At 32.5% G+C, this 14072-nt stretch overlaps 1 protein-coding gene across 10 annotated transcripts in view; it reads left to right on the forward strand.

Annotated features, from left to right (window-relative positions):
* The window catches only part of LOC106875793 (uncharacterized), a 605848-nt gene that overhangs the window by 438506 nt on the left and 153270 nt on the right, over window positions 1-14072 (forward strand). For all 10 annotated transcript variants that reach the window (XM_052968187.1, XM_052968184.1, XM_052968188.1 and 7 more), the window contains one exon: window positions 9438-9602. In XM_052968187.1, the coding sequence (XP_052824147.1) occupies window positions 9438-9602 (165 nt within the window). The remainder of the gene's footprint in view (window positions 1-9437; window positions 9603-14072) is intronic.

A 14072-nucleotide genomic window follows, 5' to 3' on the forward strand; every position in this document is an offset into this window, starting at 1 on the left:
GTAGGTTTGTGTCTTTGAGCATTCTAAACATGCTGAGAGTAAAAACTCAATATTGGTTCTAGGATCAAAATAATATTTATTATCAATGATACTGGATGCTTTAATCAATATCATTGATAATAGATATGATTTGAGAAACCAGTACTGATAAAACTTCAAAATAAACAAATGCCATTGATTATATATATATATATCTATCTCTCTCTCTCTCTCTCTCTATATATATATATATATATATACACACATGCCTGTGTGCATGCATGTATGTGTGGGTGTATGTTAGAATCAAAATTATTCACCTAATGAAGATTCCATGCAGTACAAAACATAGCTTCATAATACAAATTAGATAAGATTAGTGATTCTTTTTCAGTTTAGCTTTATAAAACTAAAGGCTGAAGTGTTAAAAGCATATGTAAAGACCCTGAAAGCCATACTGGCTACTGGATGCAATGGAGATAATCTTAAGTCTTACAAATCTTTGATGTCTTTCTGTAACCTAAGTGTGGTTAATCATTTTACTACATATTTTATATAATTTTGTTTTTACTGCCTTCCATTGACTTACAGAAAATGAACATTGTTGTGAAATCCAATCTATGTGCATTCTAGTGACAGTGATGTGCACATAAGCCTAAAATAGTTGATATGTTTACAATCTAGAATAAATGAAGTTTGTTTCTAGTGACGAAGTTAATGTATCTAGATAAGTATAGGTTTGTGTTTAGGTAAAGATAGGAAAAAAATACAGTTAATTTGTAATTTCATGTTATTGCTAATTATTTTCTGTTTCATTATGTAATTATATTGTTATTGTTCCTTGAATTTAATTTTAGAATATTTCCAGACTTATTGATTATATGTGCAAGTATGTGAGTGCATATACGTTTTATAATTAAGTAACAATGTATTTCAATATGAAAGAGCATGTGTGTGTGTGTGTATGTGTGTGCATGCACACATAGTTACATGCACACAGAATAGATACTTATACCAAGATTTTTAATAAATTATATTTTTTTAGAGAGGCAGTATTAATAAATTGTAGATGCATGTGTATGTCCATGGGTATGTGTTTATGCTTTTAAGTAAAATGTAAAAAATTAATAAAACTTCAGTGAGAAGCATTTTAATTTACTTTTACAATTTTCTTGTATTTACAATTTTCTTGTATATGTGCATAAAACACTGCTTTAAAACTATAATTATATATTTAGTGTATATTCTTAGTTCATACATCACTAAAAGGAAATACATATAGGTGGTGCAAGTATACTTTTAGCAGAAACATGGTAAATGGAATTATTGAAGTAGCCAGGATATGTAATAGAATTTTAGACTCAGATTAATGAGTGGTACAATAATAGTATGTTCAATCATGGCATGAAAAAAGAATGCAGTAAAGAATTCTGTAAAGCTGTAGGGCTGGTAGCATGAGAAAAGCACCTAGTGCGCTCTGTAAAGTGGTTGGCATTATGAAGGGCATCAAGTCACAGAAACCATGTCAAGGATGATACTGGAGCTTGACACAGCCCTGCAGCTTGCTGGTTCCCTGTCAGACTATCATATCCATGCCAGCATGGACGGTGAACATTAAATGATGATGATGATGATGATTGTGATGATGATGCTGACGATGACAATGACAGCTTTCTAGATTAATAGATGAACAAAAGGACTGGTTCTATAAAGCCCTTGCACAAAATATCTCCAAGTTGGAATTTCAAAGAACAAGTAATGAATCACTAAACTGGGTAAATTTGTGCACATGGAGGCAGTTCCACAGTACAATCATTTGAGAGGAATCAAAATGCTTACTGTTCTTTGATGCAATAGATCTACTATTTTGAGCACAAACTTCTGAAAACCAATGAGTCATTGGAGGTTGACTAAATTTGTTCTGATCTTACAAATCTTCCCCCAACATTAATTTAATGTTAGCAACTTCAGGTTGACATCAAGGAAGACTGCAAAACAAATGATCCAACATGAAATAACATGCTTGAAGTGTTCTAGATTGCAAGTCATTTCCTGAGCCAGAATTTCACTGGAAAGAAGTGTATCTGAAACATAAGTATCACACTTATTTCTTCTTTGGTGATGGTAAAATGGAAAGAAGTATGGAAACATGACCATGGAAGGTTGAGATACATAGAAACTGCTAAAGCTAAAATAAAGGCTTAGAGTTCAAAAGCTTGATGTCAGTATAGCAAAGATACTTACTGACTAGGAATGCTAAAATCTGCAAGTTGCATATGCTAACATTTATATTCATATTAACACAAGATTCTTCGAAAGGGTTCTCTAAAAGTCGTTGATGCTTCATCTTGTCAACATGAATAAGTTTTTAAAAATGGGTTTAGGAGGCCTCTGTTTAACGTTATTGTTTTTTTACATAGTTGTTGGGAAGAATAATTTGTGCTGTTAATCAATTTATTACTTTTATCTTGAGTAGAAGATTATAACTGTTGCTCCTTAAGTAAGAAGTAAATCCAAGGAGGGAGCTATTTTATGTTTGTGAGCCATTGATATGATCCAATTTCATTCTATTTTAAGGTTACAGATATGTGTATGTAGTGGGCAATGTTTGGTAGGGTGGGGTCAAATTTATATCTATTTCATTCTTTAACTGTTCCTCTTCATAAGATTTCTAGATGCAGTTTTAGTTTCTATTTCAAACATTTTCATTTCACTTTGTGCCTGCATGACAGCGGAATTTGTGAGCTCTTAATAAATATTCCAATAATTATCTTCTGAAAGTTCATCTATTTCTAGGAGTAATGAAATATTTTCAAGTACAAGAATGTAGCAGCTAATTGCATTCAGTAATTCTGAGAATAGAAATTCTGTCTCTTTCTGTACAATAAGGTGTTCAAAATTAAGAGGCTAATTTATTTTTTGCAGTCTGTTTAGTGGAAGGTAATTTCTGATAATGACAATTTGTGACTTTTATGCTTGCAAATTGTAAAATCTTTTTTGTGCACCCGACTTCATCATCATCATCATCATCATTATCATCATTTAACATCCATGTCCCATACTGGTGTGAGTTGGATGGTTTGACAGGATCAATGAATCCAAAGACTGCATTATGACCCCACTGTCTTCTTTAGTATGGTTTCTAAGGCTGGATGCCCTTTCTAACATTAACCACTTTACAGCATGTACTGGGTACCATTTTTTCTTTTCAAAGCACCAGCACTAGTGAGGCCATTATGCAACTTGCAAAACTTTGAACACGATGCCAAAAGAGGAGGCTTTATTTTCAGAGATGGGGACTTAAAGTATGAGTGAAGGGGTCAGAGCAAAACAAGTTTCTTGCCTCAGACCAGCCACATGGCTACTCATGTTTTAGAAGAGAGTGTTGGAATGATTGGAGAAAGAGATAAAAGTAGTGGCGATGAGATAAAAAATAACAAAATAAAAATAGCAGTGTCAGAGTGGACCCTCAAAGTACAAGGTGAGTAGAACTAAGTGGGGAGAGAAGTAGGTGTGTAGAGGTTACAAGGGCACATGGAGAAAGTGAGAGATAGGAAATTGGTGTGGGGATAAATATAATGAATGAATGAAGAAGTGTTAAGAAATGGTAAGGAGAGGTAAGGAAGAGTAGGTGACAACTGTAAAAACTTGATTGAGCTGAAGAGTAAATGTAGTGAATGGTGGATAAGAGGTGAGGGTGACCAGTAGTTCATATGAATTGAGGGAAGCAGGAGAGACTAGGAGATAGGGTGGGGTGAAGAGTAGAAGAAGAGTAATGATGATGCAGTAGACAGGAGAATGATGGGAAAGAGAAAGTGAGATGACATGTAATTGGGTAGGTTGCAGGAGTATATGTAGGAAGAGAGAAGCCGCATAAGGAGAGTGAGAGACATATGGTTGTGGAGAAGGAAGAAGAATTTTAGGGATCAGGGGTAGGGTAATCAATGTAAAATATGGGTAGAGGGGACAGTATTAAGGATGAAGGTTGGATATCAAGTGAAATGTCTCTGGGTAGTGAGACAGATGAGTGATATGAAGGAAAAGCTGCAATTTAATGTGATTATAGATGGTAGGGATATCTTGAAGAGGAAATTAGATGTAGGACTCAGTTATGCATATATGATACACACACAGTGCTTCCAGAACTCAGTTTTGCTGTTGGGTGGGTCTTCTCATGAACTACATATCAACAGTCATCCTGGTCCTTTGTCTTCTCCACAAGGTTCAAGGTACAGAGATCAGCCTTCCACACTTCATCCCTTGTCTTCTTGAGTTACCCTCTTTCACAAGCTCTATATACATTAATTGAACAGCACTTCTTTAAATGGCTCTCCGCCTATGCAGTACATATCCATACCAGCACAATCTTCTCTCTTGGGCACAACATCTGATTCCTCTTATGCCCAGTTTTCCTCTCAGTACATTTGTTATATGGTGTTCATGCACACCTACATTGCATGCACATCCAATGCTTACTTCATTTGATTCCAGTCGTCTCAAGACTTCTGCATTCAAAGCCCATGTCTCACTACCATACAACATTGCAGTTCTAACACCAGCCTCGTATAATCTGTCCTTCACTCTAAGAGTAAAAACCTTTGTTGCCAGAAATAGTTGCCCCCTGAACTTTCTCCAGTCCGTTTTTACTCTAGCTACTATAGTTTCAGTACTACCATCTCCCCTGCTAATTACATCTCCTTGATCACAAAAACTAATAACTATTTTCAGTGAACCATCCAGACATTTAAAAACAACTATTTTGGGTGTGCTTATAGTACATAGGGCTCTGGTTCATTTATTACATATGAAGTTTATGTGATATATGAACTGCTTGTGATTCCACTACACCTCTTGTGTAGTATAACATATTGAGTATATACTTGCTCTTTTTCTGCCTATTGAGCAAGGCCATTTCCCTGTAGGTAACAGAATCCTATCTTCTTTCCAACTTAATAAAACGTTTGTTTTTGCTGTTTACCTTAACACCTCTCAATTCTATCGTCACACTAAATTCGTCACTGAAATTGTTTTTGCATCTTTGTACATAGCTTGTACAGTCCTCACAAGCTGTTCATCTACATCTAGTTTCCTGAAGGTCAGGTAATATTTATTTCAAAACTACAGCTTTTTTATTGTCAACCTGATAGCACACTTTTCTAAACTAAACTATGTATGCATATACAAATGTAATGGTTGGAATATGATCTTTGAACATCTGAATAACAAACATAATTTGATGTTTCAAATTATCTTGCTTGCTTTCAGATGACACAAAACTGAGATACTTAATATATAAAATATAGAGAGAAATTACAGCTTAAACTTACTACCAACTTTTTACTTTCTACTTCCATGGCCTTTAGCAGAATGACGTGATTTAAAATACTGAAATAGAATATTTGGGGTTCATAAGTAGATTTAGAACCATCATTAGTCTATTGATGTAACAATGTTTCCTGCAACATGTTTATAAAAACTTCTTGGCATGCAAACAAATATACCTTGCTTCAGACTCCCTATTTACTCTCATATTAAATGACAAACAAACATTTTGGCCCGATTCCAATGTCGTCATCATCCTTATTTTTATTGTTGTTCAGCTTTAGAACAGTGATTTTCTTTAGCTAAATATGAGCATCAGCATCTCAACATCCACTACTACTACTACTACTACTACTACTACTAGTAGTAGTAGTAGTAGTAGTGGTTTTTATTTGTGGTGTATATTGCTTTACAAACATCAATAAACAACAAAAATAATATTTTCTGATACATTTTGTAAAAAGGGTAAACTGAATTAACCCCCAGTATATTACTGGTACTTAGTTTATTGAAGGTTAAGTCATCCTCAGCTGGATTTACTATAAGATTGTAAAGGGATGTAACTAAATACCATTAGGCATTTTTCCAATATTCTACAATCTTGTCATTCTACCATTTTTTAATAATGATAATAATAATCCTTTCTACAATAGACACAAGACCTGAAATTTTGTAAATAGGAGTTTAGTTAATTACAGCAACCTCAGTATTTCACTGGCACTTATTTTATCGACCCTGAAAGGATGAAAGGCAAAGTCAAACTCTGTGGCATTTGAGCTAAGGATATAAAACCAGAAGAAATGATACAAAGCAATTCTTCCAGCTTACCTTACACTAACTGTTGTTGATGATGATGCTTGGGGTGAACAGACATGTGTAACACAGCTTGGGGAAAGTATTGGGTTTAGGATTGTTGTTTGATTCGTTATTATATTGCCCCCAAAAGGTTGAAAGGTAAAGTTGACTTCAATGGGGATTGAACTCAAATCATAAAGAACCAAAACAAATCCGCTTAGCATTTTGTTTTGTGTGCTAATAATTCTGCCCACTCACCACTTTAATAATAATAATAATAATAACCATTCTACTAAGGTACAATGTCTGAAATTCGGGGGAAGGGGACTAGTCAATTACATTGACCCCAGTGTTTCACTGGTACTTAATTTATCAACCCCGAATGGATGAAAGGCAAAGATGACCTCAGCAGGATTTGAATTCAGAACATAAAAACGTGCATAGTACTGCTAAGCTTTTGTCCAGCATGCTAAGGATTTTGCCTGCTCACCCACCTTAATAACTATAATAATAATAATAATAATGATGATAACAATAATGCTGATGATGATAACTATAATCCAATAATCTCTTCAGTGTTAATTGAATATAAATATTTCCACCTACAGACAATTTTCGGATAAGAGTGAAAGCATTACCTAACATCTGGCAATAACTAAATGCAAGAAGGGTGGCCTTAAAATAGACTGTAAGGTGTAACAAATGATATGATTTGATTATCATAGTAAATACCTTTAGCGTGTGATATATTAATAGATGTGGGTTAATAATTATGTTACTGAGTTCAATTTTTCATCTGCCTTAAGGTAGTAAAATTTATAATAAGTGATATCTCAGTATTAAGCAAATTTTTTGATTAGAAAAATATTTGCTTCTCACTCTGAATTTGCTTATGTTTTTGTTTTGTTTCTTCCAGTGAATCTTAATTTTTTGCTTATGTTTTTGTTGTGCCATCTGGAAAGTAGCACAAAGTTGGTAGGAACTGAACATTGTGTACTCAGTGCTAGCAATACATGTTCAAAAGGTGCAGTGGGATTTATGACAGATGATGAAGGAACCATAGATTTGAATGACTCAGATGTACAGGAGCTGTTAACAATACTTTCTGTTATCTTAAGGCAGTGAGCTGGTAGAATCGTTAGCATGCCAGGCAAAATGCTTAGCGGCATTCGTCCACAGTTACACTCTGAGTTCAAATTCTGCCAAGGTTGATTTTATCTTTCATCCCATTCAGCATCAATAAAATAAGTACCAGTTGAATACTGGGGTCGATGTAATTGACTTAACACCTCCTCAAACTTGCTGGCCTTGTACCAAAATTTGAAATCAATATTTTCTGTTAGCTTAACTGGAAATAAGTTCAAGAAACTAGTTTTTTTAGCAACAAAGATATTTGCATATAATGAGCATCTTTTATGAAGTACATGCAAAAATAGTGATGCTGCATGGTATTGAAACATAAACACAGAATGCATTAGCCAAAATGTGCAGAAGAGATAACTGGTTGAACATATGATACAAATGGGCAGTGAATGCTGGAGGGGAGAAAATTAATCGGTATGGTTGATCAATTCATAGAAAAACAAGAAAACATTTACTAATGGTGAGATTTTATACATTTAGTACAGTGAAATAAATTAATCATTTTGAATTGACTGGGTCTTTGAGCAAATATCTTATATTATAGCCCTGGGCCAACAACTAAAGCTTTGTGAGTGAATTTGGTACATGGAAATGTGTGTGTGTGTGTGTGTGTGTGTGTGTGTGTGTGTGTGATACATGTGTGAGTGTGTGTACGTTTGTGCCTCTTTGTTTTGATATTGTGTAATTGTTGTAAATGTATGTTATTCCTTTCCAATATTCTGTGAAAACTTGTTTGGCCATGGAGAAATATTACCTTGCTTGGAAAGAGATAAAAGTTGGCATCGGGAAGGGCATCCAGCCATTGAAAATTTGTCTCAATTAATTCCAGTGAACCTATGCAAACAAGGAAAGGTTGGTGGTGAAAATGATGATGGGGGTGTTTCTGTACAGTTCTCATTTATCCAATTCCACTCACAGCATGTTAGACAAGTCAAGGTTGTAGTGGCAAACACATGCTAGAAGCACCCTATAAATGATGCTTACATTTTCTTAGCCATCTAGTGTGACTTAGATGGTGTATTGAATCAGTTGACTCTGTTCTCTAGATTAACTGGAGCAGAGTTGTTTAGGCTGTTCAAAACAAGCAACATACCATTTGCTTTCTTTACAATCCATGTCAAAATACGAAAGAAGAAATAACTATGCCAGCTTAAATATGCACATTTTCAAGTGAAGTGTAAAATCCAAGCTAACACAGAGAGATAACTTAGTATGCATGCTATTTTTGCTGGTAATTTAATGGTGTATATTCTAGGTTTATTTCTTTCTCTTGGGAATTTTCATCTCTTGAGTCAATGATCAACGAGATCTTAAAGAGACTATTCATTAAGAAATTCATTCACATGTTCTAAATTTGCAGAGCTGTCTAACTTTCATGATATTTCTGAAACATAAAATCAATGCTGATTTTCTTTCTCTACACTTGCAATATTCTGATTTTCAGAAAAATATATTTTTCTAATCTGTTTTATGAATATTGATTTCAAATTTTGGCACAAGGTCAACAATTTTGGAACGGAGGATAAGTTGATTGCATCGACCCCAGTGTTCAACTAGTATTTCTTTTAGTGCCCTACCCCAAAACGATAAAAGGCAAAGTCAACCTTGGCGGAATTTGAACTCAGATCGTAGAGATAGATGAAATGTTGCTAAGCATTTTGCCCAGTGTGCTTACAATTCTGCCAGCTCACCACCTTCATCTGTTTTATAAATATTAACAGGCACAGGAGTGGCTGTGTGATAAGTAGCTTGCTTACCAACCACATGGTTCCAGGGTCAGTCCCACTGCGTGGCACCTTGGGCAAGTGTCTTCTACTATAGCCTTGGGCTGACCAAAGCCTTGTGAGTGGATTTGATAGACGGAAACTGAAAGAAGCCTGTCGTATATATGTATGTATATATATATATATATATATATATATATATATATATATATGTATGTATGTATGTGTGTGTATATGTTTGTGTGTCTGTGTTTGTCCCCCCAACATCGCTGGTGTTTTTACATCCTTGTAATCTAGCAGTTCAGCAAAAGAGACCGATAGAATAAGTACTAGGCTTACAAAGAATAAGTCCTGGGGTCGATTTGCTCGACTAAAGGTGGTGCTCCCGCATGGTCACAATTAAATGACTGAAACACGTAAAAGAGTATCTGTTCTCCACATTTCTACAATTGATTCCATGATTTCTCTTTACAGGTCAAGAGATTGACCCTGTCTACAGTTTGCTGAAATGTGCTGCCGATTTACCAAAAACTAATAGATCCTGTACCCACACTCACTGCACTGGTCACCATGCTCGACACAGCCAAGGGGATACTGCATGTGGTAATACCTCTAAAAACTCCAGTCCGTCTTCATCAGGTAATGTCCTATGTTATTCTTTTTCTATAGAAAATGCATCAGCTATGCTATAAATAGAATACGAAATATTACAATTTTCATTGTACAGAGATTTAGCCATTTGTTTCATTCCTTTTTACATGCCATTTTTCTATTTTTAACTATGCTTAAAATTAAATTTATGCCTTCGTTATTCAACCTAACTGTAATTCATAACCAGCACAGTAATTGCTCGCCTCTCACCCTTCTCTCACTCTCTCTCTCAAACATAGATGTTGCATATATATATATATATACTATTACATTAAGGGCTGTTACTATAAGTAAAGCTACATGCTGGAAAGGGACGCTAAAGTCAAACTACTTTATCAAAAATTCCCTTTCTAGCATGTGGCTTTGCTTACAATAACACCCCTTAATGTAATAATGTATTTTTTTTTAAATTATATACTTAGTGTTAATTTTTTACCTTAACTGGTTTTACACACTGGCTACTTGATAAAATCTTATATAATCTTATATATCCAGTTAGTTTTCCAAAGTCAGAAAACAAGCATACACAAGAGTTGCCAATACTGCCAAATGCAATAATTAGCATAAAACCAATGATAACAGTTTCACTAGTTATATTTATATGCCACAACCAGTAATATACTGCCGATGATATATATACATGTGTGTGTGTGTATTATTTTGTAAGATTCCTGATGTGAAATATGTTGAAACAGTTATTGTTATATTCTGGGCAGGTCATTTTTTTTTTTTTTGGCTAAATAACTGCACACACACACTATATATACTCATTCTTCACTTCAGATTTATTATTGTTCTTATTTTAATGTCCTTTGTCTGAAATCTTTCATCATACTTTCTGTGACCTCTTCAGTGACTCTCCATATCCTTTTGTCCTGTTTGGTCCATTATATATGCATATATGTATGTATTCTTTAACTTAGATTAGATTCACAGATACCATTCTACTGAAACTGATACTAGACCAATAATATAAAATGTCTCTTCTTAAAGGGTCTGTATTTAAATTAAAGCAGTCCATCATAATTTCATGTAATAATCTGCTAGTATGTTAGATTAACCTAATCCTAGCTTTAAGTTAGGTTCTAAACACCGCCTTGATAATGGAAAGTTAATTATTTTATTAAATCCTTCAATATAGCTGATTATTTTCAGTATTAAATGAAACATTTAATTAGTGTATTTCATTGGAAATTATTGTCCCTATAGTGTTAAAGTCCATTATTCTGATATATTAATTTCAATGTTGCTTAAGTTAATTTCAATAAAAATGATGATATTAAGTCTGTGCTAGCCTTGCTAATTTGCTTCTCAATTGCCATGGTTTCCTAGAATCATCATAGTTTCTACTTTTTTACATTAGAAAACATCAATATTATCTCATAGAAACATATTATTTTTCATATTTGTACCATATGTTTTTGCAATTACTCTTCATTATTTCTTATATAATCCGAGTAATTCAATGTCTCTTAAATATATCTTTCTTGTATATAAATCCTTTTACGTATACATGGCATGTTATAAAGACAATCCTTTAATTTCTCCAGTGTTTGAGTCATGTGTCTCCCTCTTCCTTTGTTTATATCTATGCAATGTAAAAGTATTGCGTTGTTCTTACACACTATTTTGATCTTATATAATCTTACATAAACATTTATTGTTTGTCTTGTTGGCTGTTCATTCACTGCGCAGAGGAATTTAGTTTTATCTTTGCCTTATGTTTAGAAAGAGGTTTCAAATAAAATATTCCACTGGAATTTATACCTTAAGGTTCAAAGATTGTCTTCACTTCAAGTATAATAGTAATGACACTTCAGGTATAATAGTAATGACACTTCAGATATAATAGTAATGACACTGTTGGGCTAATGAAACTTGTATAGTTCTCAGTCAAGTGGCTATCAATGTTCCATACTGATGTTTTTATATTCATTTCTGTTTTGTACTTGTCTGATAACAAAGAGTAGTTAATTATCATTGTCTGCATAAAATTATATTGAGTTACATACGTTATTTAGATGAGTTTATCATTCTTCAGCTGCTCTAGAGGTGACTAATATTATCAACTTAAATATTCTAAGCCCTCATTGGAAATCTCATTCTTAAAGTATCATCTGTGTAATATGGTGACAGCTAACCCAAATACTCTTCTATTTAGTTTTCTATATCTAATCACAAATTGCTTTATACCCTGTAGTTTGGTTTTATGTAGAATATCCAAAGATGTCATTTAAGATATTCAATCACTGCCATTATCCAAATGGTTTTTTTATTATCGTTTTCCCAAGATGCCTCTTGGAATAACATTGAGATATTTAAGATGGATAAAATATCTTTATTGAATTAGCGAAAACAATGAAAAACGGATAGAGAGAGATGAAAGTGAGGAGAGGGAGAGATATTTGAAATCTATAAAAGATATAACAGTGTAGGTACTTTCTTCAGTACACTTTTCTTTTTTGCATCGTTTTCTCCAATTTCTATTATTTTGCTATTGTACTATCATATCAATTGTTCTTTCAAAGAAAACAAAATGAAATGGTTTTCATTTTGTTATTTTCATATAAAATCTTACTATTCATAATGAACCTTTCAGAATTTTATTTTTATTTTCTAAACCGCTCAGGTTTATTAAACACAACTTTAAAAAAAAAAAAACGTATTGCAATATATCTATTTGCTTCTTTATTTTTTAAATACCACAGTCATGTAGATATTTCAACTGTATTTATAATATACTGCAGTTCAGGCATAAATTTTATTTTGTCTTTGTCTTTTTAAAATCACTAATATAAATTTATGTACGTCAATATATAAACCCTTTATTTCTACTCAGCATATTATATATTCATGCTTACAGAAAATAATTGTATTTCTTGTAACTGTAGTTTTCAAATCAAAGATATCAACAACTCACTACTAACTCAGCAATATTTTAAGTTGTTTTAATTTTTGTGTTGAAATCAGGTACAATGCAGACATTATTTCTACCCAGTGGACACACATTAAAGTTCTAAGTGGGTTTTTCTCTTACTTCAAAATGTTGTGCTGTTCAGGAACATAACATTTTTTTCTTTCTGTCATCAGTTTTATCAAATCATACAATGTTTTTGGCACTGTCTTTATAATAACTTTAGCATGCAGAGTATTTTGTATATTCATAATGCAATGTCTTATTAACCACTGGATACATTGAAAACTGAAGTATGGTAAAGACAAATTTACCAAGTAGTACCCAACTTTCTCTAAGCCATTAACTACAAACAAATTTGTTGGCATGAAGCCTGTCGTTTTAGAATGTAAGTGAAAAGTTGTAACATTCAGGCATTTTCTAAGGAGAAAATAAAAAAAATGACTCCAACTAACAATCAACTATTGTTGTTGACTAGGGTGTGTGTATTTGTGTGTATGTGTGTGTGTGTGCAAGTGGTAACTGTTAAAGAAAATATATCTTATTTTATTTACATTTTTATGAAGCAATATTTATTCAAAATGAAGAAAAAAAATGAAAAATCATAAATATAATTTTAAATATGTAATATGTAAAGAAATTTACAGATATTTACAGTTTTGAAGTTAATTGTGATTTTGATTTCATTGCACTCTTATATATTTGATTTACTTTTTTTTTAAGGCCTTTGTTTTCCTAATTTCTGTTTGTTACCAAATTTATGGAATTCACCTTCATCAACAATTGCGATTGTAATCCATTTTCAGTGAAAAAAACGTAATGCTTTTCTTATTGCAGGAAATTCATTCACAACCACTTTCTCTTTTGTAATGAATTTTTCTTGTTTTTTTTTTCTTTTTAATTTCATTTATTTAACAATTTTTGTTTTTTTATATAAAAGAAAAAGAGAGAGAAAAGGAAATAGTTTGTAGTTTGACTGATCTCACAGAAATTATGTAAATGATGTTAAGAAAAATTATAAATTTTTTTTAGTCTTCTTCATTTTTTTATATTCTATTCCCATCTTATGGTTTACTTATTCCCATATTTCTAGTCTACACTTCAATCATGATGCTTTATTTATTATTTGTTGGAATATTTTGTTTTTGATTTTTTTGTTATTCATAGATATTCTTTAGATCACTCCATAAGACATCTTTTAAAAAAGAACAACAATTATCTCACAAAGACATCTCAGTTTACAGTTTCCAATAATATTGATCAAAATATAAAACAAAACCTTTTATTTTATCTAAGCATCTAAACATCAATTGAGATAAATAAAACAGAACTAGAAATATTTTCACAGATTCTGTTTTGAAAAAGACCTAAAAACACATACATACTAGTTGGATTAAAATGTTTTTATTACTATGACAATTAGCCTAATGTCTAATCAATGAAAACATCAACACTGCTTTCCTAACATCTATTCAGTTTTAAATCATTTATGTACACACAGATATATATATATATATATATATATATATATATATATATATATA

Source organism: Octopus bimaculoides, chromosome 5, assembly GCF_001194135.2.
Source record: "Octopus bimaculoides isolate UCB-OBI-ISO-001 chromosome 5, ASM119413v2, whole genome shotgun sequence".
In the NCBI taxonomy this organism is placed as follows: Eukaryota; Metazoa; Mollusca; class Cephalopoda; order Octopoda; family Octopodidae; genus Octopus; species Octopus bimaculoides.